This window comes from Triticum dicoccoides, chromosome 5B (genome assembly GCF_002162155.2).
Source record: "Triticum dicoccoides isolate Atlit2015 ecotype Zavitan chromosome 5B, WEW_v2.0, whole genome shotgun sequence".
NCBI lineage: Eukaryota > Viridiplantae > Streptophyta > Magnoliopsida > Poales > Poaceae > Triticum > Triticum dicoccoides.
Genome location: NC_041389.1, coordinates 553,480,159 through 553,507,160, shown reverse-complemented (window position 1 = coordinate 553,507,160; position 27,002 = coordinate 553,480,159). Strand labels below are relative to the sequence as shown.

General features: G+C 44.0%; 1 protein-coding gene across 1 annotated transcript; it reads left to right on the top strand.

Moving 5' to 3' along the window:
* Positions 1-21,600: 21,600 nt before the first annotated feature.
* Positions 21,601-23,354, top strand: LOC119311549. Its single transcript, XM_037587182.1, has 6 exons — positions 21,601-21,861; positions 21,982-22,065; positions 22,190-22,267; positions 22,394-22,558; positions 22,654-22,746; positions 22,825-23,354. The coding sequence occupies exons 1-6, from the start codon at positions 21,642-21,644 to the stop codon at positions 22,887-22,889; spliced, it is 705 nt and encodes a 234-aa protein (XP_037443079.1). The 5' UTR covers positions 21,601-21,641; the 3' UTR covers positions 22,890-23,354.
* Positions 23,355-27,002: the final 3,648 nt, after the last annotated feature.

Genomic DNA, 27,002 nt, shown 5'->3' with positions numbered 1-27,002 from the left:
ATTAGTAAACGAAGCCTGTTTCTTTCGCCGTTTGACTTTCGTTGCTTCGTTTGATTTGATTCTTTTTGCAAACTGGAGTTCTTAAGTTGAAATTTCTGGTTAGATTTCTTATTTGAGTTTTACCTGTGCATTAGATGAGTGCTTATTGTATGCTTGTTTGTTTGTTTGCGATAGAGTACCTGGAGTGCGCCACTTGCTACTTCGAATCTCTAGGTTTCACGGATCATCAGCAAGGCAAGTAACACTTTGATCATACCTCTTTACTACCCAGTTTTATTGCATTAGATCAATCCTCAAACAACTACATGATTAGGATCTGATTAATATGTGGGTTTTGGGAAGTAGATGAAGTAGTACCTATTACCTGTTTTATTATCAAACCTTTGGGAGTTACCTCTACGTTTGCTTTTATTGCTATGTTATGCTAGTAGACATGGATTGGGTGAGTGAATCCATGATAGATGTGAGATTGTTATTTAATGGTTTATTTAAGGTGGCAACTTTAATACACATCTGGGTGGATTGAGGCACCTGGGTATTCCAGCAATTGCCTGTTATTTTTATGGACCGCCACCCAGGCTCAAAGGGATCATGAGATTATTCATGCTAGAAACTTCTGTGTGCAGCCACAAGCTACTATGGGCTCTAGCATAGTTGATTACATCGTGCGAACTCTTACAATGGTAGACTAGCAGATGTAGGGGAAAGTAGGTGTAACTGTCTACCCGATCGTAAGGTGCTAGCGCTTCTGAAAGACTATGTCTCGGTCATCTGTTCTCAAACACCATGTAGTGCGAGAAATCCAATGGAGGAGATCGAGTCTTGTGGGGAGAAGTGCGCAAACCTCTGCAGAGTGTATAAACTAATCATGGTTAGCAGTGTCCCCGGTTATAGACGTTTTGAGTATCTAGTACTTGGATTTTCATGTGAATCTCATCATGTTACTTTACTTTAATTTGTTGGGTTTAATGATGATGCTTAATTGGGATTGAGAGGGTGTCTACCTTCTCAATGTTTAACAACCACCATGATAGTTAAATAAAATTTATTTCTTTGTTGTAGGGAAAAATTGGCTTTATGCAAAACTGTAACCATAGAGCTTTCCACCAGCCATATATGCATGCAGTGATAGCATTATTCTGTTCGTTACTCTCTATGTGTTACATTGCCAGCATATTCCATGTGTTGACCCGTTTTCGGGCTGCAACGTTCATGTTGCAGACTTTTCAAACGATGAGTAAAGATGCCTTAGGATCGTGGCCTTATACTCAGTGATGCCGTTGGAGTTGATGGACTCACTTATCTTCCAAGCCTTCCGCTGTTATCGTTATTAGATGGCCTTAAGCCATATTTATTGTAATAAGTTCTCTTTTGAGACATTCGATGTAATAAGTGTGTGATTGCTACTCTGTTATAAATCCTTCGAGTACTATGCGTGTCAGCATTACTGATCCAGGGATGACACTGAAGCACAGATATCAGACTGTTTGAGGTCTGGTCGCTACATGAGCACAATTTTCCTTTCCATCATTCTCACGAAAGATATTAAAAAGATGAAGCGTATGAGACAAACTCAATTCCATTTTTTTGTAGTTTTATTTTATAGACTAAACTAGTGATAAAACTAGAAAAAAAGATTCGATTGCAAGATCTAAAGATATACCTTCAAGCACTCACCTCCCCGGCAACGGCGCCAGAATAAGAGCTTAGTTGATAGGGTGTGAGTGCCACTTACCTAGCCTCCCCGGCAACGGCGCCAGAAAAGAGCTTGATGTCTACTACACAAACTTCTTCTTGTAGACGTTGTTGGGCCTGCAAGTGCACAGGTTTGTAGGACAGTAGCAAATTTCCCTCAAGTGGATGACCTAAGGTTTATCAATCCATGGGAGGCGTAGGATGAAGATGGTCTGTCTCAAACAACCCTGCAACCAAATAATAAAGAGTCTCTTGTTTCCCCAACACACCCAATACAACGGTAGATTGTATATGTGCACTAGTTCGGCGAAGAGATGGTGATACAAGTGCAATATGGATGGTAGATAAAGGTATTTGTAATCTGAAATTATAAAAACAGCAAGGTAACAAGTGGTAAAAGTGAGCGTAAACGGTATTGTACTGGTAGGAAACAAGGCCTAGGGTTCATACTTTCACTAGTGCAAGTTCTCTCAACAATAATAACATAGATAGATCATATAACAATCCCTCAACATGCAACAAAGAGTCACTCCAAAGCCACTAATAGCGGAGAACAAAGGAAGAGATTATGGTAGGGTACGAAATCACCTCAAAGTTATCATTTTTGTTCTATCTATTCAAGAGTTCATATTAAAACAACATGAAGCTATTCTTTCCGCTCAATCTATCATAGAGTTCATACTAGAATAACACATTAAGACACAAATCAACCAAAACCCTAATGTCACCTAGATACTCCATTGTCACCTCAAGTATCCGTGGGCATGATTATACAATATGCATCACACAATCTCAGATTCATCTATTCAACCAACACAAAGTACTTCAAAGAGTGCCCCAAAGTTTCTACCAGAGAGTCAAGACGAAAACGTGTGCCAACCCCTATGCATAGGTTCATGGGCGGAACCCGCAAGTTGGTTACCAAAACATACATCAACTGGCACATGATATCCCATTGTCATCACAGATAAGCACGGCAAGACATACATCAACTGTTCTTAAATCATTAAAGACTCAATCCGATAAGATAACTTCAAAGGGAAAACTCAATCCATTACCAAAGAGTAGAGGGGGAGAAACATCATAAGATCCAACTATAATAGCAAAGCTCGCGATACATCAAGATCGTGCCATAGAGGGAACACGAGAGAGAACACGAGAGAGAGAGAGAGAGAGAGAGAGAGAGAGAGATCAAACACATAGCTACAGGTACATACCCTCAGCCTCGAGGGTGAACTACTCCCTCCTCGTCATGGAGAGCGCCGGGATGATGAAGATGGCTGATATGTTTCCATTGGGAATCTATGCATAGGGGTTGGCACACGTTTTTGTCTTGACTCTCCGGTAGAAACTTTGGGGCACTCTTTGAAGTACTTTGTGTTGGTTGAATAGATGAATCTGAGATTGTGTGATGCATATCGTATAATCATGCCCACGGATACTTGAGGTGACAATAGAGTATCTATGTGACATTAGGGTTTTGGTTTATTTGTGTCTTAAGGTGTTATTCTAGTATGAACTCTATGATAGATTGAATGGAAAGAATAGCTTCATGTTATTTTACTACGGACTCTTGAATAGATAGAACAGAAAGGATAACTTTGAGGTGGTTTCGTACCCTACCATAATCTCTTCATTTGTTCTCCGCTATTAGTGGCTTTGGAGTGACTCTTTGTTGCATGTTGAGGGATTGTTATATGATCTATCTATGTTATTATTGTTGAGAGAACTTGCACTAGTGAAAGTATGAACCCTAGGCCTTGTTTCCTACCAGTACAATACCGTTTACGCTCACTTTTACCACTTGTTACCTTGCTGTTTTTATAATTTCAGATTACAAATACCTTTATCTACCATCCATATTGCACTTGTATCACCATCTCTTCGCCGAACTAGTGCACATATACAATCTACCGTTGTATTGGGTGTGTTGGGGAAACAAGAGACTCTTTATTATTTGGTTGCAGGGTTGTTTGAGACAGACCATCTTCATCCTACGCCTCCCATGGATTGATAAACCTTAGGTCATCCACTTGAGGGAAATTTGCTACTGTCCTACAAACCTCTGCACTTGGAGGCCCAACAACGTCTACAAGAAGAAGGTTGTGTAGTAGACATCAAGCTCTTTTCTGGCGCCGTTGCCAGGGAGGTGAGTGCTTGAAGGTATATCTTTAGATCTTGCAATTGAATCTTTTTGTTTCTTGTTTTATTACTAGTTTAGTCTATAAAAGAAAATTACAAAAAAATGAAATTGAGTTTGTCTCATACACTTCATCTTTTTAATATCTTTCGTGAGAATGATGGTAAGGAAAATTATGCTCAAATGCTAGAAAAAGAAATCTATAAAATGTTTTGGACTAAGTCTTTGAATGATGAGCATGATTGCAATTTGTTAGTATGAACTCTTTGAATATCCATAGTACTAATGATGATTGCACTAGTTATGATGAAAATGTCTCTTATAAGCATGTAGATTTTTGTGGAGTAGATCGGGTTTGCAAGTACACACCAAATAGGGAAAATAGATATTGCAAGAGGCTTAAGCATTTAGAAACTAAATTGTTGCAAGAAAGTCTTGATGTTTGTGCTAAAAAATTCAATATTTTTCGCGCTCCTTGTGAACTTTGCAATGAACGTGGTCATTTAAATCTCCAATGCAAATTGTTTCATGACCAAATCGTATCCAAAAATTGTGATAATTTGATTACCCTTGAGCATCATAAAGAGCTTAGTCTTCTTTTGGGGTATGAAGAAATGAAACGTATAACTGAGGGTATTCCAAAATTTAATCTTGATAGATTTCTTGATTTTGATCTAGAGAAGATTTATTTGTATTGTGCGGTGAATTGCATTGAAAATCCTTATATTGCCAATTACATAAAGAAAAGAAAGAAAATAGAAGATGATGAGAATACTAATGAAAGGGAAGAGACTTCCCAATCTCCTCCTATTATTTCTTATGATGAATCAGGTAACGAGGAGGAGCTTTCTATTCAACCAATCACATCAATAGAGAAGGTTGAACCCACACATAATGTGAAGAAGAAAAATAAAAGGAGCAACAAAGGCAAAAGGTATCCCTCCCAAATGATGTTGCTCCTACTACTCATTGTGATGATGGTAATTGCTATATATACTATTGGTGCTATCCATACTATTAATGATGAGAGTGATTATACTTATGATATGAAAGGGCCCAAGCTTGGGGAAGCTATGTTTGATGAGGATGACATATTTGAGAATATATTTGCTGAAATTAATGTTTGTCCCAAGCTTGGGGATGCTATGTTTAATGAAGATGATATTTTTAGCATCTCAAGTTTTGATATGCAAAGTTGTAATGATGATAGCATGCCTCTTACCTATGATGGTTATATTGATGAAAATGGGTTTAGAAGAGTGTCAACTTTAGGAAGTAGTGATCCCACTATTTTGGAGGATGTTTAATTTTATTGTGATGAATATGAAAGTGGATTTGGAAGAGTGTCAACTTTATTTAGTGATGATTCCACTGTCTTGGAAGAGGTTTCAATTGATTATGATGAGAACAAAGTTGCTACTTATAATGATTATTGTGATGAAACTTATGCTATAAAATGTAGTGATGATTATATTTATAAAACTTTTCATGATTACGATTACCCTTTTTCTGAATATTACTCTTTTAATGTGGAAACAATTTATAGTATTCAAGTCTCTTATGATACTCCCACCATTCCGAATAAGAAGAAATTTGCTTATGTGGAGAGTAATAAAAATTCTATGCAAGTAGATCATGAAAAGAATGCTTTATGTGATGATTATATTGTTGAATTCATTCATGATGCTACTGAAAATTATTATGAGGGAGGAACATATGCTTGTAGGAATTGCAATAATATCAAGTTTCCTCTATATGTGCTTAAAATCTTGAAGATTTGCTTGTTTTACCTTCCTATGCTAGTTGATTATCGTTCCTGAGGGAGTCCTGGACTAGGGGGTGTCCGGATAGCCGAACTATCATCATCGGCCGGACTCCAAGACTATGAAGATACAAGATTGAAGACTTCGTCCCGTGTCCGGATGGGACTTTCCTTGGCGTGGAAGGCAAGCTTGGCGATACGGATATGTAGATCTCCTACCATTGTAACCGACTCTGTGTAACCCTAGCCCTCTCCAGTGTCTATATAAACCGGATGACTTTAGTCCGTAGGACGAACAACAATCATACCATAGGCTAGCTTCTAGGGTTTAGCCTCCTTGATCTCGTGGTGGATCTACTCTTGTAACACACATCATCAATATTAATCAAGCAGGAAGTAGGGTTTTACCTCCATCAAGAGGGCCCGAACCTGGGTAAAACATCGTGTCCCTTGTCTCCTGTTACCATCTGCCTAGACGCACAGTTCGGGACCCCCTACCCGAGATCCGCCAGTTTTGACACCGACAATGGTGCTTTCATTGAGAGTTCCTCTGTGCCGTCACCGATAGGCTCGATGGCTTCTTCGATCATCATCAACGACGCAGTCCAGGGTGAGACCTTCCTCCCCGGACAGATCTTCGTATTCGGCGGCTTTGCACTGCGGCCAATTCACTTGGCCATCTGGAGCAGATCAAAAGTTATGCCCCTGGCCGTCAGGTCAGATTTGGAAGTTTGAACTTCACGGCTAACATCCGCGGGGACTTGATCTTCGATGGATTCGAGCCACAGCCAAGCGCGCCGCACTGTCACGACGGGCATGATTTAGCTCTGCAGCCGGAGAGTACCCTGGAGGCCGCACTCGAGCCAACTCCGATCTTCAATTCGGAGCCGGCTGCGCAAATCGAGGACGGATGGCTAGACACCGCCTCGGGGGCTGCAACCTCTATGGCGATAGAGCCGAACACTGACCTTGTCCCTCATGAAGCTCGTGACTCCGAGGTGCCGGACTCCGAACCTCCCACGCCCCCTCCGATCGAATCCGATTGGGCGCCGGTCATGGATTTCACCGCTGCGGACATCTTTCTACACTCACCTTTTGGCGACATCTTGAGTTCGCTAAAGTATCTCTCGCTATCAGGAGAGCCCTAGCCGGACTGCGGTCAGGACGGTTGGGATGCGGACGATGAAGAAATTCAAAGCCCACCCACCACCCACTTAATAGCCACTGTCGACGATCTAACCAACATGCTAGACTACGACTCCGAAGACATCGACGGTATGGACGACGATGCCGGAGACGGCCAAGAACCAGCGCCTACCGGGCACTGGAAAGCCACCCCAACTCACGACGTATACATGGTGGATACACCAAAAGGAAGCGATAATGAGGAACAACGGGACACGGCGAAGGACAACTCCACCAGCAAACAACCAAAACAACGACGCAAGCGCCTCCCAAAGTCCCGCCTCGATAAAAACGGCACCCATACAGACCCGGCCCTAGAGCAGGGCGAAGCAGTGGACGGCAAACACGCAACCAAGCAATCATCCGAACACGGTGAACTAGACAAGCAACCCATCCCCGGCGAAAACAAGGGCCTAGACGATCTCACGCCGAACACATCACCAGAGCATAAGAACCTTCATAAAAGGCTCGTCGCTACTGCAAGAAGTTTGAAGAAGCAAAAGCGGAAGCTCAAAACAGCAGAGGACGCACTCAGAATGAGATGGAGCAAAGTACTCAATACCGCAGATAAATATGACGCTAGTCGCCAGGCAAAGAGTTACCCGAAGCGCAAGTTGTTGCCCGAGTTCGACGAGGAGGCCTTAGAGCCCCCGCAGTCAAAAAAGAAAGAGGCTGCCTGGCCGGTTAGACGACCAGATGACAGGCTAAGAGCAGCAAGGGGCTCCGCACACAAGCCGGCACACGATCAGCATAAAGATCCTCAGAAAAAGGACAACCCGGTCATGTCTATCTATGGGCCAAAAAAGAAGACTCCAGGAAGCAACACAACCCGCCGAGCGTTTGAAGACAACGACACACCTAAATACAAGGGCGCTGCACACCCACTATGTTTCACCGACGAGGTACTGGATTATGAATTTCCAGCGGGATTCAAACCCGTAAACATAGAGGCATATGACGGAACAACAGACCCCGGAGTCTGGATTGAGGATTATATCCTACACATACATATGGCTAGAGGAGACGATCTCCACGCCATAAAATACCTACCCCTCAAGCTCAAAGGGCCAGCTCGGCATTGGCTCAAAAGCCTCCCAGAAAATACCATTGGAAGTTGGGAAGAGTTCGAGGATGCATTTCGAGCAAATTTTCAAGGGACCTATGTCCGCCCTCCGGATGCAGACGATTTAAGTCACATAACTCAACAGCCCGGAGAGTCAGCACGCAAATTCTGGAACAGGTTCCTCACCAAAAAGAACCAAATAGTCGACTGTCCGGACGCCGAAGCCTTAGCAGCGTTTAAGCACAACGTTCGAGACGAATGACTCGCCAGACACCTCGGCCAGGAAAAACCAAGAACAATGGCCGCACTAACAAGCCTCATGACCCACTTTTGCGCAGGGGAGGACAGCTGGCTGGCTAGATGCAGCACCAGCGACCCGAGTACATCTGAAGTCAGGGATGGAAATGGGAAATCACGACACAGAAAAGATCAGCGCCGGAATAAGGAAAATGGCCCAAATAGCACGGCGGTCAACGCCGGATTCAAAAGCTCTCAGCCGAATAACAAAACACTGCCCCTCAAGGACAACAATGACGAGCTATCCAACCTAAACAAAATTCTGGATAGGCTATGTCAAATACATAGTACCTTCGAGAAGCCTGCAAACCATACCCACAAAGATTGTTGGGTCTTCAAACAGTCCGGCCGGCCTAACGCCGAACGCAAGGGGCTCGACACACCAAGCGAAGACGACGACGAACCCCACAAGCAGAACGCCGGAAAACAGAAGACTTTCCCACTAGAAGTCAAAACAGTGAACTCACTTCATGTGATAACACGAAAACACAGTGCGGCACCTGCCATACCAGGACACCATCCGCAGACTGGGGATAGACCCTACCAAAATTCGCCGTAGCGGCACTTCCTTCAAAGGAGTGACGCCAGGCCTTTAAGCCAATTGAACAAGCTCTGTACCACTATAGGTTGTGTCCGGTTCATCCGACAACCTCCGTCGCGAAAAGCTCACTCTCCATACCGCCCCATTTCACAATGGCCCTCAAAGCACTACTGGGACGCGAAGCTTTCGCCCGCTTTAACGCAATAACACATTATGCGTCTCTTACGCCTAAAATGCCCGGTCCACGCGGCATAATCTCATTAAAGAGTAACTCCGAGTGTTCCTCGACCACGGAGAACGTGAGGCCGCCTTGACAGCCACACACTAATCCGACCTTGTAGGTCAAAGCCCCTAAAAACAGGCATTCAGACCTCGGACACGGTTAGGCGAGTCCGGCGTAAATAAACAAGGGGCTTCCCAGCCGCATACCCCTTTACAAGGGGCTGCGCGTATAAAAGATGAGAGCCAATAAAGCTCAACTTTATTCATCTTCCAAATTATACTTTATTTTAAATACAACCTTTGCACGATATTTCTTCCAAACTAAGTCCTTCTCTTTTACAGATGAAGCACGTGCTACACCCGTCCAGGATACAGCACAACGGAGACACAGGTGCAAACATGCAGCAGGGACCCGTTGCAAGGATTCTTTTCAGATTAAGACCCTGCGTAAACCTTTCTTACTGTCTCTTGTTGATACACATCCCCCGGTTTTCTACCATAACCGAGGAGGAGGCTGGCGTTTTGGCATCGGCCGCGTCAGAAGTTCCCGCCTGTACCTGGACACTAGGGGCTTAGGGAATTGTTCTGCCCAGTATCATAAAGACCGAACACCTCAGGGAGTGTTCGGCGTCTCGAGTTAGGCCTTATATGCATCAGCTCCGAATCATGTCTTTGGTCAAATGTTGGGTTTGCCCGGCTCTTGTGTTTTACTGCCTTACGTTCTGCTCCATCAGCTAACGCGGCACCAGGAGAAATACTGCGATTGTGCCCCGGTTCGGCCAGGCGAGCACCTCAGTAGAGAAAGCCGAAAACTGACTGTCATGATATAGCGAGAGATTGGTCAACCACTCGATCGACTATTGGAATGTTTAGAATTCCTCCGCTTTGACGAAGGACCGCTTCCCGGTCAGGCACATATGCGCCCCAAGTTCGGAGAGCGCGGTGCCTCTAGGGGCTATATAGTAGCCCCACCATCGAGCTTTTATGGCTAAGTGAAAGTGATAAAGCATTATAGTCTGGTTGCCTAGTTTGCTATGCTATCACCTCCTTCAAAGGACCAAGACGTTGGATTAAGTGTGAAAAACGCTTTTTTTTGCAAACACCCCCGCACCATGTGCGTGGGGGCTGAAGCCAAAGACTGCAACTTTCAGGTTATTCATACATATACGGCCGCACAGGAGATAGTTCAATACTTCAACGCACAAGTATAAAAAGATATTGCATTATAAACATGATCTCACAAATCATACACATCATTTGAACATGACATCTTTCGAGCACTGCGACTCTATTAAACGAGCGCCCTGCAGGACTTCCTCAAAATAGTGCTCGGCGGGTAATCGGCTCTTGTCCGAACCCCGGGATGCAACAGCGGTGGCATCCATGTCCGCCTGGTATGTCTTCACATGGGCGAGAGCCATCCGTGCACCTTCTATGCATGCCGACTGCTTCATCGCCTTGATATGCGGCACCACCCCAAGGAATTGCTGCAACAAGCCAAAATAACTCTTCGGCTTGGGCCTTTCCGGCCACAGATGAGTGACCACATCTGTCATGGCAAGTCCGGACAATCTATTCAGCTCAGCCCACTCAGCCAGCCGATCAGTCAACGGAAGTGGACGCTCCGGACTATGGAATTGAGACCAGTAAAGCTCTTCCATTTCGTGATCCTTCTGGCTTCGGAAGTGCACGACTGCGTCCGCCGCACTCGCCGCCAAATCCAGATAAGGATCCTCCGCACCACACAACTGGCCCAGCTGAGCATACTTCGGATCCGTGAACTTCCTACGCAGAAGAAATGGCTTTCCAGCCGCAATGTCTCCGGCTTGACGCAGTTCCTCCTTCATAGCCCGCATCTCACTCCGGGCATCCTTGACTTCGGCGCCGGCCTTCTTCAGGCCCTCTTGCTCCACTCGGTGTTCTCCTTCAAGAACTTCACAACGGTCGGTAGCATCTTTTAATTTCAAGGCCATTCCGGCCAACTCTTCCCTGCTTCGGCAGTGAGCAGCCTTTTCGGCTTTTAGCTCTTCTGCTGCCTTTAAGGCAGCCGCATCACTTATCCTGGCTTGCTCCTTGGCTCGAGCAAGCTCTGCTCGAAGATCTTCCACAGCAGCGGCGCCATCTGCATCAAGCATACAAATTGTAAGGAGCGGGCAGCAGCTCCCTTACTAGGCAACCGCGGAGCAACCACCTACCTTGCGACTCGTTAAGTTGTTTATTGACCAGCGCGATGTTCGCATCCGCAACATCGAGTTGCCTCTTCAGTTCGGCAACTCCATCAGTCCGGCTGGCCACCGAATGTTCCGCCACCTGCATAGGAAAGGCGACATTCTATAACTGAGATTATGATCCTTGGCACGCTATCGCTTTCGACAGCATACCAAGTCTCAGGGGCTACTATCTATACAGGGTGCACTTCATGTGCAAAACTGTCAAAAGGTATGTCATTTTTTGCGTACCTCAAACCCCGTCAGCAAGCTTCCGACGGCCTCATACAACCCGCTCTCGGTGGATGAGATCCTTTCAATCACCATACTCATTAATGTGCGGTGATCTTCCGAGATAGACGCCCTCTTGAGCAAATCCTGCAGCTCCACCGGCGTACTCCAATGGGTGCCGAACTCTCCGGCCCCGCCAGACTCGGGGAGACCCTCCGTGACGACACCTCAGGGTTGTCCGCCCCGCCCGATGGGGCGGCAGATGGAGGCGTCTCGCTTTCCATCATCTCCGGACGAAGGTCCCCCGAAGTTGAGCTCTGCTGAGATGGGCTGAGATCTGAACTACAAGGTGAAAACTTCAGTTACCTTTGGAAATAATATAGGGGCGTTCCCTATTACAAAATTCCCCCTTTTTACTTACGGCTCACTGGAGGGCTGATTCCTATGGGGAGACTGTGCGGCCGGGGCCCTTCCCGGCACAGGACCTTCCGGTGCAGATTTCTTTCCCCGCTTTGAGGCCTTGGCCTCCGGGTCTTCGGAAGCAGTCCTCTTCTCCCCCTGGAAGGAGGGACTCTCGATTCCCCCCTTACTGAAAGCCTCCTTGGCGGAGGTGGTAGTTTCCCTGTGCCCCCCTTCGCCCTCCTCCGAAGGCGTGAACTCCAACATTTTGACTAACACGGGATCCGGCGTGGTCTCAGGGAGGGGGGTCGCACACCGTATCAGTTTTGCTTGCGCTATCCACTCCTGTCCAAGGGATAGCTGGTTAAAAGGCAAACCCATGATAAATAAATGGACAATATGTCCGGACACAGGGCTACTTACTTGAGTATCCGGGCGATTGCAGCTTAGGCCGGCGTCCTCGGTCAAGTCCGGACGCATCTCTTGCGATCCGAAGAACAGTTTGTACATATCCGCGGGTGTCAAACCCATGAAGTGTTGGAGAGCTCGTGGCCCCTCCGGATTAAATTCCCACAGGCGGAGGGGGCGACGTTTGCAGGGCAGAAGGCACCGGATCAGCATAACCTGTGCCACCACCACCAGATTAATCTCCCTTTCTTGGAGGTCTCGAATCCGGTCCTGCAACAAGGGTACGTCTTTGGGCGGCCCCCAGTTAAGCCCCTTGTTGACCCATGACGTCAGCCGTTGTGGAGGGCCCGAGCGGAAGACGGGCGGCGACTTCTGCCTGCTGCCCCTTGGAGCGGTGATATAGAACCACTCCTGTTGCCACGAGCCGAGCTCCTCCTCAAAAGAGCCCTCGGGCCATGGAGCATCGGCCCTCTTGCTTATAACCGCCCCGCCGCACTCTGCCTGACGCCCCTCAATCATCTTCGGCTCCACGTTGAAGGTTTTGATACACAAGCCGAAGTGAGGGGTAGTGCGGAGGAAGGCTTCGCAAACGACAATGAATGATGAGATGTGGAGGATGGACTCCGGAGCCAAGTCATGGAATTCCAGCCCATAGTAAAATATGAGCCCCCTCACGAAGGGATCCATCGGGAAGCCTAAACCCTGACGGAGGTGAGACACGAACACAATGCTCTCACCGGGCTCGGGAGTAGGAATAACTTGCCCTCGGGCAGGCAACCTATGCGAAATCTCGTAGGTCAAGTACCTGGCGTCTCTCAGCTTTAGCACGTCTTCTTCCGTGACGGAAGAGGGCATCCACCGGCCTCGTAGGTCGGAGCCGGACATTGTCAAAGGTCGAAGGTACCCGAATCTGGAGCCCTAGGTGTTGGAACTCGGGGGCGAGGGGCGGATTCGATTGAGGATTGAAGAAAAAGAACTAGCCTTGGTCTCATTATAAAGAGGAAGAATACCAAGAGCCGTCCCCGTGACCGTTTGGAACCCGCCTTCGATGGAGGGGGCGTGGCAATGGGCGCGGTTGGGTTACCCACGTCCGTATTGATGGGAATCCCGGAATAAGGGGAACACGATCTCTGCTTCGACAAGACGTGCCAAGGAAATCGCTTCGCTAAACGCGCTGAGGTGGTACAATAAAAATAATTCGAGTAAAGGCTTGGTAGTGGTGTGACGTCACGCCACCAAATACGTCAGCAGATTGAACTTGTGTAAATATTATTCTCTCTACGGTGGAATATGGAATTTATTTTGCAGAGCCGGACACTATCCTGGTGTTCACAATCTTCCATAAATTACTCGAAGGAGGAACCCGCCTTGCAATGCCGAAGACAATATGCGCGCCGGACTCGTCATCATTGAAGCCTGGTTCAGGGGCTACTGAGGGAGTCCTGGACTAGGGGGTGTCCGGATAGCCGAACTATCATCATCGGCCGGACTCCAAGACTATGAAGATACAAGATTGAAGACTTCGCCCCGTGTCCGGACGGGACTTTCCTTGGCGTGGAAGGCAAGCTTGGCGATACGGATATGTAGATCTCCTACCATTGTAACCGACTCCGTGTAACCCTAGCCCTCTCCGGTGTCTATATAAACCGAATGGCTTTAGTCTGTAGGACGAACAACAATCATACCATAGGCTAGCTTCTAGGGTTTAGCCTCCTTGATCTTGTGGTGGATCTACTCTTGTAACACACATCATCAATATTAATCAAGCAGGACGTAGGGTTTTACCTCCATCAAGAGGGCCCGAACCTGGGTAAAACATCGTGTCCCTTGTCTCCTGTTACCATCCGCCTAGACGCACAGTTCGGGACCCCCATCCCTTGAAGATTTGCTTGTTCTACCTTCCTATGCTAGTTGATTATCGTTCCCATAAGTTGTTTGCTCACAAAAAACCTATGCATAGGAAGTGGGTTAGACTAATGTGCTAGTCATATTCTTCATGATGCTCTCTTTATGTTTCAATTCTTATCTTTTATGTGAGCATCATATCATCATGCCTAGCTAGGGGCGTTAAACGATAGCGCTTGTTGGGAGGCAACCCAATTTATTCTTGTTCCTTGATTTTTGTTCTTGTTTAGTAATAATACATATAGCCTCTGGTTATATGTGGTTTCATGTTTTAATTAGTGTTTGTGCCAAGTAGAACCTTTGGGAAGACTTGGGTGAAGTCTTTATGATCTTGCTGTAAAAAACAAAAACTTTAGCGCTCACGAGAATAGCTGCCATTTTTTACTGGAGAGTGCTTTTAGGTTGATTCTTTTTGAATATGATTAATAGACAAATTCCTCAGGTCCAGAAATTTATTTAAGAATTTTTTGAGTTCCATAAGTATTCGAATGATACAGATTATTACAGACTGTTCTGTTTTTGACAGATTCTGTTTTCTATGTGATGTTTGCTTGTTTTGATGAATCTATGAGTAGTATCGGAGGATATGAACCATAGAGAAGTTTGAATACAGTAGAGATTACACCAATATGAATAAATAATGAGTTCATTACAGTACCTAAGTGGTGATTTATTTTCTTATACTAACGGAGCTTACGAGTTTTGTTTTGAGTTTCGTGTTGTGAAGCTTTCAAGTTTTGGGTAAAGATTCAATGGACTATGGAATAAGGAGTGGTAAGAGCCTAAGATTGGGGATGCCCAAGGCACCCCAAGGTAATATTCAAGGACAACCAAGAGACTAAGCTTGGGGATGCCCCGGAAGGCATCCCCTCTTTCGCCTTCGTTCATCGGTAACTTTACTTGGAGCTATATTTTTATTCGCCACATGATATGTGTTTTGCTTGGAGCGTCATTTTATTTTGTTAGTATTTGCTTGCCGTTATTTATAATAATGTTTTTCATCTCTATTTTCAATAAAAATGTCAAGGATAGCCTTTACCATGCTTATTTTGCTAGTATACATGTTGTTGTTTCAAAACAGAAAGTTAACCGCTGTTGCAAAAATTCCCTAGAAAAGTCAGAGAGTGATATTATGTTGAATCTTTTTGCATAATGAGCTCTGATAAATCTTATACAGCATAATATGTTTCTTATAATTTTTTGAGTTAGGTAAGTATGATGAATCTTGCATTCTTTACAGACTATACTGTTTTGGTATATTGTTGTTTTGTTTGCATTGTTTGCATATGCTTTCTTGTTTAATGATTCTATTTTAGCATAGGAGTATTAAATATGCAGAGACATTTATTATGCAATGTTGAATAATAATGTTAGTAATTTGTTACAGTAGAAAATGATAAGGTTTTTGCATTGTTTTATACTAACTTATCTCACGAGTTCTTGTTGAGTTTGGTGTGAATGAAGCTTTCGAGATTTAGGAAACCGAGATATAAAAGGAATTAAGGAGACAAAAGTTCAAGCTTGGGGATGCCTCGGTAGGCATCCCACCTTTCTTCTTCAACAACTATCGGTTAGTATCGGTTGAACCTAAGTTTTTGCTTCTTCACATGAGTTGTGCTATCCTTGCAATGTCATTTTGTTTTGCTTTGCTTGCTATTTGAATAAAATACCAAGATCTGAAATTCTTAAATGAGAGAGAGTCTTCATATAGCTACATAATTATTTAACTACTCATTGATCTTCACTTATATCTTTTTGGAGTAGTTTGTTATTTACTCGTGTGCTTCACTTATATCCTATGAGTAAATGGTTGAATGAGTTAAATGTCATAAATCTGAAATTATATATGTTTTATTTGCTTATCCCATGGGGAGTAATGACTTCACATCTAAGAAGTAGAGGTTGTAAATTTATTGAAGGTTAGCAAGCATTGTATTGGTCATTTGAACAATTCATGAAAGAATATTGAAGGAAGAGAGATTTTCACATATAAATATACTATCCTAGACATCTTTTATAATTGTGAGCACTCATTAAGTATGACATGCTAAAGAGTTGATGTTGGACAAGAAAAACAATGTAATGGGTTATGTTTTCTCACATCTCAGTTAAAGTATATTGTCATGGATCATTCAAACATGTTGAGCTTGCCTTCCCCCCTCATGCTAGCCAAAATTCCTTGCACCAAGTAGAGATACTACTTGTGCTTCCAAATATCCATAAACTCGGTTTTGCCATGAGAGTCCACCATATCTACCTATGGATTGAGTAAGATCCTTCAAGTAAGTTGTCACCGGTTCAAGCAATAAAAATTGCTCTCTAAATATGCATGACTTATTAGTGCGGAGAAAGCTTTGTACGATCTTGTTATGGAAGCAATAAAAGCGACGGACTGCATAATAAAGGTCCATATACAAGGGGAAATATAAAGTGACATTCTTTCGCATTAAGATTTTGTGTATCCAACCCTAAAAGCGCATGACAACCTCTGCTTTCCTCTGCGAAGGGCCTATCTTTTACCTTATGTCTTTTACTTTATGCAAGAGTCAAGGTGATCTTCACCTTTCCCTTTTTCATTTTATCCTTTGGCAAGCACTTTGTGTTGGGGTGATCCTGATATATATATCCAATTGGATGTAAGTTAGCATGAACTATTATTGTTGACATCACCCAAAGGTGAATACGTTTGGAGGCAACACTATAAGCCCCTATCTTTCTCAGTGTCCGATTAAAACTCCATAACCACAAGTATTGCGTGAGTGTTAGCAATTGTAGAAGACTATATGATAGTTGAGTATGTGGAATTTTCTAAATCAAAGCTCTGACATAGACCCTTCCTAAAAAGTAGATGAATTGCAATTGTTTGATGACTAAGAATGAAGTTTGCTAGTTTTCAAGAAAGTTTATGGTCTATGCTTTAACATGTGAATAGCTTGTTACTTGATCGTGAGAAGTTTTATGAGATGAACTACTGTTATGACATATAAACATGCTAGAAAAGGTGATTGAAATTATCATTGATCAAACTTGTGCACCTGCTAGCATTCACACTTCATAAATTCTTTCTTTTATCATTTACCTACTCGAGGACGAGCAGGAATTAAGTTTGGGGATGCTGATACGTCTCCAACGTATCTATAATTTATGAAGCATTCATGCTACTTTATTATCTGTTTTGAATGATTACGGGCTTTGTTATACACTTTTATATTACTTTTGGGACTAACCTATTAACCGGAGGCCCATCCCATATTGTTGTTTTATTGCCTGTTTTAGTATTTCGAAGAAAAGAAATATCAAATGGAGTCCAAACGGAATGAAACCTTCGGGAGCATGATTTTTGGGAAGAATATGATCCGGGAGACTTGGAGTTCATGTCAGAAGAGCCTCGGGGAGGCCAGGAGATAGAAGGGCGCCCTCCCCCCCTACTGGGCGCGCCCCCTGTCTCCTGGGCCCCTCGATCACCCCCCGACCGACTTCTTTCACCTATATAATCCCATATACCCTAAAAACATCGACAACGAAGATAGATCAGGAGTTCCGCCGCCGCAAGGCTCTGTAGCCACCAAAAACCTCTCGGGAGCCCGTTCCGGCACCCTGCCGGAGGGGGAACCCATCACCGGTGGCCACCTTCATCATCCCGGCGCTCTCCATGACGAGGAGGGAGTAGTTCACCTTCGGGGCTGAGGGTATGTACCAATACCTATGTGTTTGATCTCTCTCTCGTGTTCTCTCTATGGCACGATCTTGATGTATCACGAGCTTTGCTATTATAGTTGGAACTTATGATGTATCTCCCCCTCTACTCTCTTGTAATGGATTGAGTTTTCCCTTTGAAGTTATCTTATCGGATTGAGTCTTTAAGGATTTGAGAACACTTGATGTATGTCTTGCCGTGCTTATTTGTGGTGACAATGGGATATTCACGTGATCCACTTGATGTATGTTTTGGTGATCAACTTTCCGTGACCTTGGAAATCTATGCATAGGGGTTGGCACACGTTTTTGTCTTGACTCTCCGGTAGAAACTTTGGGGCACTCTTTGAAATACTTTGTGTTGGTTGAATAGATGAATCTGAGATTGTGTGATCCATATCGTATAATCATGCCCATGGATACTTGAGGTGACAATGGAGTATCTAGGTGACATTAGGGTTTTGGTTGATTTGTGTCTTAAGGTGTTATTCTAGTATGAACTCTATGATAGATTGAACGGAAAGAATAGCTTCATGTTATTTTAGTACGGACTCTTGAATAGATAGAACATAAAGGATAACTTTGAGGTGGTTTCGTACCCTACCATAATCTCTTCGTTTGTTCTCCGCTATTAGTGGCTTTGGAGTGACTCTTTGTTGCATGTTGAGGGAGTGTTATATGATCTATCTATGTTATTATTGTTGAGAGAACTTGCACTAGTGAAAGTATGAACCTTAGGCCTTGTTTCCTACCATTGCAATACCGTTTACGCTCACTTTTTCCACTTGTTACCTTGCTATTTTTATAATTTCAGATTACAAATACCTTTTTCTACCATCCATATTGCACTTGTATCATCATCTCTTCACCGAACTAGTGCACCTATACAATCTACCGTTGTATTGGGTGTGTTGGGGACACAAGAGACTCTTTGTTATTTGGTTGCAGGGTTGTTTGAGAGAGACCATATTCATTCTACGCCTCCCACGGATTGATAAATCTTAGGTCATCCACTTAACGGAAATTTTCTACTGTCCTACAAACCTCTGTACTTGGAGGCCCAACAACGTCTACAAGAAGAAGCCTGTGTAGTAGACATCAGTATACTCTCTAGCTGCTTTTTTTTCAAGAACGTGTTCTCTGCTTCTTTCCATGTGTGTGTGTGTGTGTGCGCGCGCGCGTGTGCGCATGTGCATGTGTGATGTATTTGTAGTTCAAATCCAGACTATATCGTTTTGTCACGCATCTTCTATACTAATATACTATGCAGTCCAATGAAATGTATCCCATTGAGCTCCATTAATTTGGCATTGGTGATGGTTACAAGAGCTGCTTTTGTTTCCCCACTTTCTCTTACCTGTCCAACTTTACAAAAAAAATCTCGAAGCAAGAACAGAATCAGGACAAGTTTACTTTATGTGAAAAGAGGCTCCTTCTGTGCTTGCACGTATGGATTTGCATGAATATGAGTATGGAAGTTGAATGATGAACTCTATCAGGTGTGAATTCTTGTAGCCAGATAACATAATTTGGTACATATTTTATGGCCAAAATTTTATCTTCTATAGAGATAATAAATTGTACACAGTTGTCTTGCTCGTCTGGAAGAGCTCTGAAATGTTCTATGGCCGTAGCCTCTAGCCGATTCAGGTTCTCCTTCCCTCTGATGTGTCTATCTCAGAAGATTCACCAGCGCCTACACAAAGATCCTAGAAACACATTTGTCTAGAAGAAATACAGAAAAGACACCAGAAAAAATAGATAGGTCCGTGGGTATTGCCTGCTGTGTTGCCCTCCCTGACGGAGAGGTTAAAACAAAGCCCCGTCGGAGAACACCATAGCATAATGTGAGGCGCATGAGTGGCTTGTCGCAAATGGTGAGACCGAGCCGATGTGGCTCGTTAGTCGTGATCCTGCCCATACTCGCTGGATTAAATCTAGCGCATTTAAATTTTCCTGTAAAACGGAGGAAAAAAATTATATGAGACCAGGTCTCACGGTTAGCTGGTGAGACCTGCCCTGATGGATGACACGTGACATTCACAAATCACAAAGCATCTAATCTTTTCCTCCTGATTTCAGGTGGGGGTGGGGTAGATGCTTTGTGACCGCCACGTGTCATCCATCAGGATGGATCTCACCTGCTAACCCGTGAGACCTGGTCTCATAGAGTTCTTTTCCAAACTAGCAAGACGATGCCCATGCGTTGCACGAAACATCAAGATGCATTTGTATGAGTAGTTTATCTTATGGGAGAAAAGGATGAACGAGAAAAAGCCTTATTTGCAAATGTGGAGAGGGGTGTGGGTATCTTTTTGCAAAATCACCATGGTTTCCTTCCTATCCGTCGGATATAAATCGGATGCCTATATTGCAGGATGGCAGACACACCATCATCAGCAACTCTGTTTTTATAAGAGTAAGAAACGGGAGTTTTCTAAGTTTATCGTGCACAATATACTGGAGTCTAATTAAGCAAGATTTGGTTTTGTTATATTCAGATTTCTTTTCTTGAGCAAGTTTTTTTCTGTTCTATTTTCTTTTGAAGAATACTTGACCATGGAGACGTTGATTCACTGTTCTATGAAAGTGAGACAACACTAGGCTAGATGAAAGCACCGCTCCTTGCCTGAAGATATGCGAGTTCATTTCCAGTTATGTTCAGGTTATAGCTTGAGTCTATGTTTGTACGGAAACATGAAATGTGATGTTTGCTGAGAGGAAAAAATCGGTTAGATGTACAATTCACCTTTTTAGTGTTCATTCCCAATTAGAAGTTAAAACGGCAACTCAAGTATGTTGTTACTTGATTGGATGCAGCCTGAATCTTTTTTGGGGGAAAATATATATAGCTTGGAATAGGTTTGTGAGAACAATGGAGCAAGGAGCACATGCAGCAAAGTTGCCTCTAGAGCATCCACTTGCACAAGATTCTACCTGGGAGTGATAATTGACGATAACATGTAGAAATGAGATGCAACAATTTTGTAGAAATAGCAGAGAAAGACGGGACATGAACTTGACTCCTGGGCTGAAATAATATTAATAAATTCAAACAAATCTTAACATTTGGGCAACAAACATATTGGACTATTCTAGCTGTGTGCAGCATTTTGTGAAAAATAACATTCATGGTGGTCTAGAAAAATAAAACAAAATTGATACTCAAAAATAATTTTTAAAGATCATTTTTTGCAAAGCATCACAAGTGTTATTTATTCATTAAGTTTTGGATGCAGGTTAAACAGTCGAACGCTTTTGTTTGCAAAAGATATATGTTTTTTTATCTTTTTTGCCTACATTCTACATATACTAAACTTGGCTAGGTTTAGTTTTTCTGGTTTTTTCCACTTTTTCCTATCATAACAAATCATCCAATGAATGTGCAACACGTGTAATAGTGGGGGATGTGGGTGTGTGCACGCCTGGGTGAGCGGAGCGCATGTCGCTGGGAATCATTAAAAAAATAGGACCGCCTTTGACGATTGGGTGTCCATGTTCAGTTTCGTATTGGTTGCATGGGGGAGACCAATTTGTCTATCGCCTGGTTTGGATTCTTCTGCATGCGCCGCTGTCTACTTCCTTTTTTTATCTCTGCTTTTTGCCACGTATGCTTGGCTGGGTTGGCTGCCGTTTGCATCTTCTCCACTTTTCGCGCTGGCGGTTGCCGCTTCGATGGAAGTCTCTGCGTATTTCTGCGCTGGCGGTTGCCACTTTGCTGGAAGCCTCTGCGTGTTTCTCTGCCGCCTTTGCTTCCCGTCTCCGATTTGAACTTTTCTGTGCTGTCATTCCCTATAAATACAGGTGCTCTTGTGCCTCCGCTGCTCATTGCGTTCGCTTCCGGTTTTCTTCTTCTTTCTTCAGCAGTAGTGCTGCTTCTTTGTTCGGCGATGGCTGGGCCTGCTACGGTTCGATCCGGCCGACGCCGTCGGGGCCGCCCTCCTGGGATTCGGGCGGCTGTCATTGCCCGCGTGCGCCGCGCTGCCGGCCGCATTTCTTCCGTGGATTCGTCGTCGACGATGGCATTCGCTGGTGGGCGTGGCCGGCCGGCTGATTCGGGATGCCGCCTCCGGTCCGGGTCTCGCCGGCCGTTTCGTTCTTCCCGGGCTGGTGAGCATTTTTTTTTGCCTTTTTGTCGTTGCAGTTTCCTCTGTACAGATTTTGTGCTGCTTCGTCTAGGTTGCCATCTTATTGATTGGTTATTTCATGTTGTGGGTGTGCACCGATTAGATTCGTGGCGAGATGTTAATGTGGACGTTGATAGTCGTCGTCGGGAGATTTCATTAGGGAAGCGGCCTGTGAATTGTACCGTCGGTGAGTGCCCTCGATTCTTGCTGTATGCATGCGAGTGCCTGTGCGTGCCTGTGGCTGTTTTGCTGCGTTTTTTTTGTTGGTTTGATTGTTGTCTGTGCCGATTTCTTGCTTCTTTTTCTTGCAGGTGCTGCCGTTGGTGCGTGCTCTTCTTCAGTGGCCGGTGGGTCTGTCCCGGCTGTTTGGCCTGCCAGCGTACGACCTGGTTGTTTTCTTTTTTCTTTGTTGCTTATTTCACTTATTTTATGCCTTTGGTGTTGTTCTATTTAGCCGTTTGGTGTTGTGCTTATTGGTAGGATTCTAATGTGGTCCATCTAATGGTTGCTTGCAGGTATTCTGCTTGTCGAAGTGGTTGACAGAACGAGTGCTTCTGTTTCTGATTTTCCTGCTGGTGTTCATCTTTATGGCTCTTTGGTTGGTGATACGACTTTCCATTGCCGTCCAAGAGTGGTGCCTTTATGTGCCGCTGGTATCTTTGGTCGGCCTACTCCTCTTGGTAAGTCCAGTTTCCTAAATATGTGTGTACTTCTTTTGGGTTTTGTGGTGTTTTCTAGGATTGGTTCTAATTTGCGTACGTGTTTGCCATTTGAGTGATGCCTACTCCTCTTATGGAGCATTCTCGTGTTGTGTGTGCACGCCGTAAGCGGATTTTGGTGCGATCGTACTGGTCGGGCCGGAAAAGAGGTATTTTTTTGGTCGTTGTTCTTATTCTTCTCTGGACGCTGATGCATGTGGTCTTATGTTTTTCCCTTCTATTTCCAGTACGTGTGATGCAACCTCCCTTTTCTAAAGATTACATCCAATTGGTTAAGGGTGAGTATATATAATTTATGGTTTATGTGCCCGTGTTGCTTTCCATCTGTGTTGCCAACTCGGTGTTCTGTTTTGCAGCTACTTTTAAAGGTTGTTTGGATAGGTGGTTTGTAGAAAATCCGTTCTATATAAACTAAGAAAACGGCCTAACAACCTAAAACCACGTTTGGCTAGCCTAACTAATCTGTGGATTTGGAAAACCGAATTTTCTATAACCCAGAATTTCGCGTTTGTGGAGAAACGACTATTAGTCGTTTTTGTAAAAACTCGATTTGCGTATCCTCGTTCGTCTCTGTTGCCGATCCCAGCGGGCCCGTTCATGAGCGAAGAGAAGCTGCCGAGGCTGGTGGTTGCCACGTCCTTGAATACATATCTCCGGCCTGCTCGAGGGTCAGTGAGACAACGGCGGCTGTGATCAGCTCACCGGTGAGTCGTACCACGTGGTTGTACGTCCTCGTCTGGCCGCCGCGCCACGGCTGACGCGTCCTCCGTGTCGTCCGTCCTGGTCGTCGTCACCGCCGCCGAGGTCAGCTCGTTGAGCGTTCGCGGCGAGCCGTCGGCACGTGACAACAAAGCAGGAGGAGCCATATATGCCTGCAGCTTGGCGTCGACCAAAGGTTTTGCACCCGTGGGCACAAAGGTTTTCTCGTCCTTAACCCCAACGGCGAGGGTACATAGCCACAGACAGGGGTGCCATGGCCATGAATGCCTACGTGCATGCAGCGTGAACGACCAAGAGGAAGGTGGATCCGAGGAGGCTTTTGCCATGAATCCTCTTGTGTCTCTTGCGTACATGTACGTTTCGTACATTTCACAGCCGGCAGATGCTTGCCCATGGTAGCAACTTTCTACGTGTGCGTGTACGCGGCCGTCCGGTGAGATCGACTACCCAGTTCCATTACCTGCGTTTCATTGACGGAAAGTCGAGAACAAGAAAATCACCGGAGAATAGGGAACTGGACAAACCCACTTTTCAACCCAAACATGGTCTTCTGTAAACTGACTATTAACAAAGAAGTTAGTAAAAACTGGTTTTCCTAAAAATCAGGTAAAAACTCGTTTTATATAAACTCAATGCTAATATTTATTATCCAAACAACCACTTAGGGGGCGTTCGTATTATGGTGGACCGGATTTGTGCTGCCGGAAATGTGGGGCTTTTTTTTGGTTCCGTGAAGGATCTGTTTACCATGCTGACGCTACTTCTAGCGAGATGCATGAGCCGCCTGCACGTGAGCTCCGGGCGCAGCAGGAGCAACGTCACATCCCCGCCACAGCCGCTTTCGTTGTAGCCCGGGGTGCCGAGGTCGTGGTCGTCTGAATATACAGACCATTGGCAGGAAGACGGATCATTATAAGATGTAGACCCATGCCCCTACAAAGATCAAGATGTAGACGGATCATTATAATCATGCAGGAGGAAAAAAAAATCAAGAGAGAAGCATGATCGCGGCCTCTCTGAATTCAGAATATATGAATAAACCATGCATGATCGGGTGTATACATCCGTTAGTTCAACTAGCTAGCTAGCTAGCAAGGAAAAAGGCAGAACCAAGAAAGAGATCGCATGCAAGCCTTTGTTCAGGTGTGTCTGTAGCTCGGTGCTTAGCACTTTTGGCTTTTCTATTTACGGTGCAGCCGGTTTCGACTTGCATGTGTATTCTGAATTTAGAATATATATGAATGTTTGTCTTCTTGGAAAGTGCCTGTAGAAATTTGGATCTGAAGATGCAACTCACGTACTGCAGAACAAGTTTCTCAGTAGTCAGACTTTGTCAAGCTAAAGAAGGACATAGACACTCACAATTTTGGAACTCCCTCATGGGATTTAAAGACCTGTTATTTTCTTTCTATACAAGGAAAATTGGCATCCGACCAGATTTTTGGAGGATTTGTCGGTGGGAGTGGTTTTTCAGCTCTGGGTGCCCCTACACCCCATATGAGGCTATGAACAGTAACAAATTAAAAAAAATCTGAAAGTTTCCAACGTCAAATAGATTCAGTGGAATGGCTCCGAAGCGTCTTGTACATATTAAATTAACTGTTCTTCTGTTACACTTACATGCTTTCACCCACTATTTTAAACAAAATGAGCACAATTACCCGAGACAGTCCAATATACAAAGAAGAATATGAAAAAAAAAACATTAAAAAAACTCAACAACAAATGAGAAATATCTATACACAATATAATAACATTCTGAGTAAAAGTTTTAAAATTTTGATCAACTTTCTAGGAAAAAGTAGCATCATTTATGGCACCATATTAGCATCCTTAGATTCATTTTGAAATGTACTTTCATAATATACCAATTTGATGTCATATATGCTACTATTCTTTTCTGTAAATTTGGTCAAACTTTTAAAACTTTGACCGAAGATAAAAGTTAGATGTACACTTGTTCGCGGACGGAAGGAGTATGCAATATACCATAAACTATCATCTACAAGCAGACACTACTACTTTGTGATTCAGTGGATTGGCTCAGAACGTCTTGCACATATTAAATTAATTATTCTTCTATTACACTTACATGCTTCCAACCACTATTTTAAACAAAATAAGCACAATTACCTGAGACACTTCAATATACAAACAAGAATATGAAAAAAAAACATTAAAAGAACTCAACAACAACTGAGAAATATCTGTACACAATATAATAACATAAACTATATGCAATATAATAACATAAATTATCATCTACAAGCAAACACTACTACTATCACAACAAGCGCACTGCGGCGTGGCTTAGATCGGTTCCCTTTGAGATTGATTTGCTGTATTCAAACGATTGTAACCACACTGGTTAAGCAATGAAATCTCTTTTTTCTCGCAAAAAAAAGAAAAATAAAATACACTACTACTTTGTGAAGAAGAAGAAAATCCTTGCCAACATAATAATGCTCAACAAGGTCTATTCACAAGGCAGACTAAAATGTTTGCAACGATATGTGGCAATGTTTCAAATATCATACCACTCCATATAATTACCACTTCACATGTATCCCCAGCTCCCAGATAGCGACGATCCCATTATCAAATACACGGGCGCGCACCCTCCCGTCGGACGTGTGCAGGAATTCGCAAAATCACTTTACCACTTTATCACAGGCACCAATCCTTCAGAAGGATATACTAGAATGATCTAATCCACTAGCAACTACTTCTAGCTTATTTATGTAGTGTGTTTGTGTTTTTATATACAGTTCTTGTTTGCAGTGAACTGTATGTAGTTTGAATAACTGGTTTACTTCTGAAGTGTGCTACTTTTAATTTGTACCTTTGTATCCCTACGTTTGCAACATTTCAATAGCTTCGTATGTTCGATTTCTTTAATGTCTCTATATATTATTCTGAGATTAAGTCAGCATGCACTGATCCACTCTTGAATCAGTAGATTGCACATTTGCGAGTGATCATCGAGCGCGGCGTGCCGCCGCGCGGGTTAGGCTAGTTTACTATTCACGCTCGGATGCTTGTGAGCTCTAGATCAGAATGAATATACAAGGAAACCTATCGATATTTGTTACACATGAGATGACCACCACATACTTTGTCAAATAAACAACTTCCGAATCAATGCATTTTGGTGTTCCGTGCAGCGCACGGGCATCTTACTAGTACTTTAAGACTTCTGCCATAGCATCACGGTTTTTCATTTTTATAAGGTATTCTCATTTTGATGGAAAAAGGGTTCTTGCTACGTGGACATTTTAGATATTAGATCAATTTTTGTTTTGATACCCGCATTTTTTTTAACACCCATATGTAAAATTCTTCATCGCGAAAAAGAAATGTATAGAATTCTGGATCCGTCACTTCTAGCATTGCAACCGACGATGAGCGATCCGTGCTGCGACTAGCAGCAAGCAATGCTACTACGGAGGCTGTCACCGGTGGCAAATTTGACAATTTTGACCTCGGGACGAAATCAAATCACAGAATGAACTGCCCCTGAAACTAACTGCCCCTGAAACTATTTCACGCCGGTGACCTTTTTGTGTAGCGCGCGCCACGCAGGCGTCACACCCTACCGTGCAGCGCCTAACTTGGGGGGTGTTGCACATCTGTCCACCGTGGCAGGCCTGGGGCCCGCACCCAGCCGTGCAGCACCTGCGTGCTA

Excerpts from the sequence above, each read along its gene's own strand:
- LOC119311549 (XM_037587182.1), top strand. The coding sequence starts at position 21,642 with ATGGCTGGGCCTGCTACGGTTCGATCCGGCCGACGCCGTCGGGGCCGC. Across the intron at positions 21,862-21,981 it reads GTTTCGTTCTTCCCGGGCTG|ATTCGTGGCGAGATGTTAAT; the intron begins GTGAGCATTTTT and ends TGCACCGATTAG. Across the intron at positions 22,747-22,824 it reads CTGGTCGGGCCGGAAAAGAG|TACGTGTGATGCAACCTCCC; the intron begins GTATTTTTTTGG and ends TTCTATTTCCAG.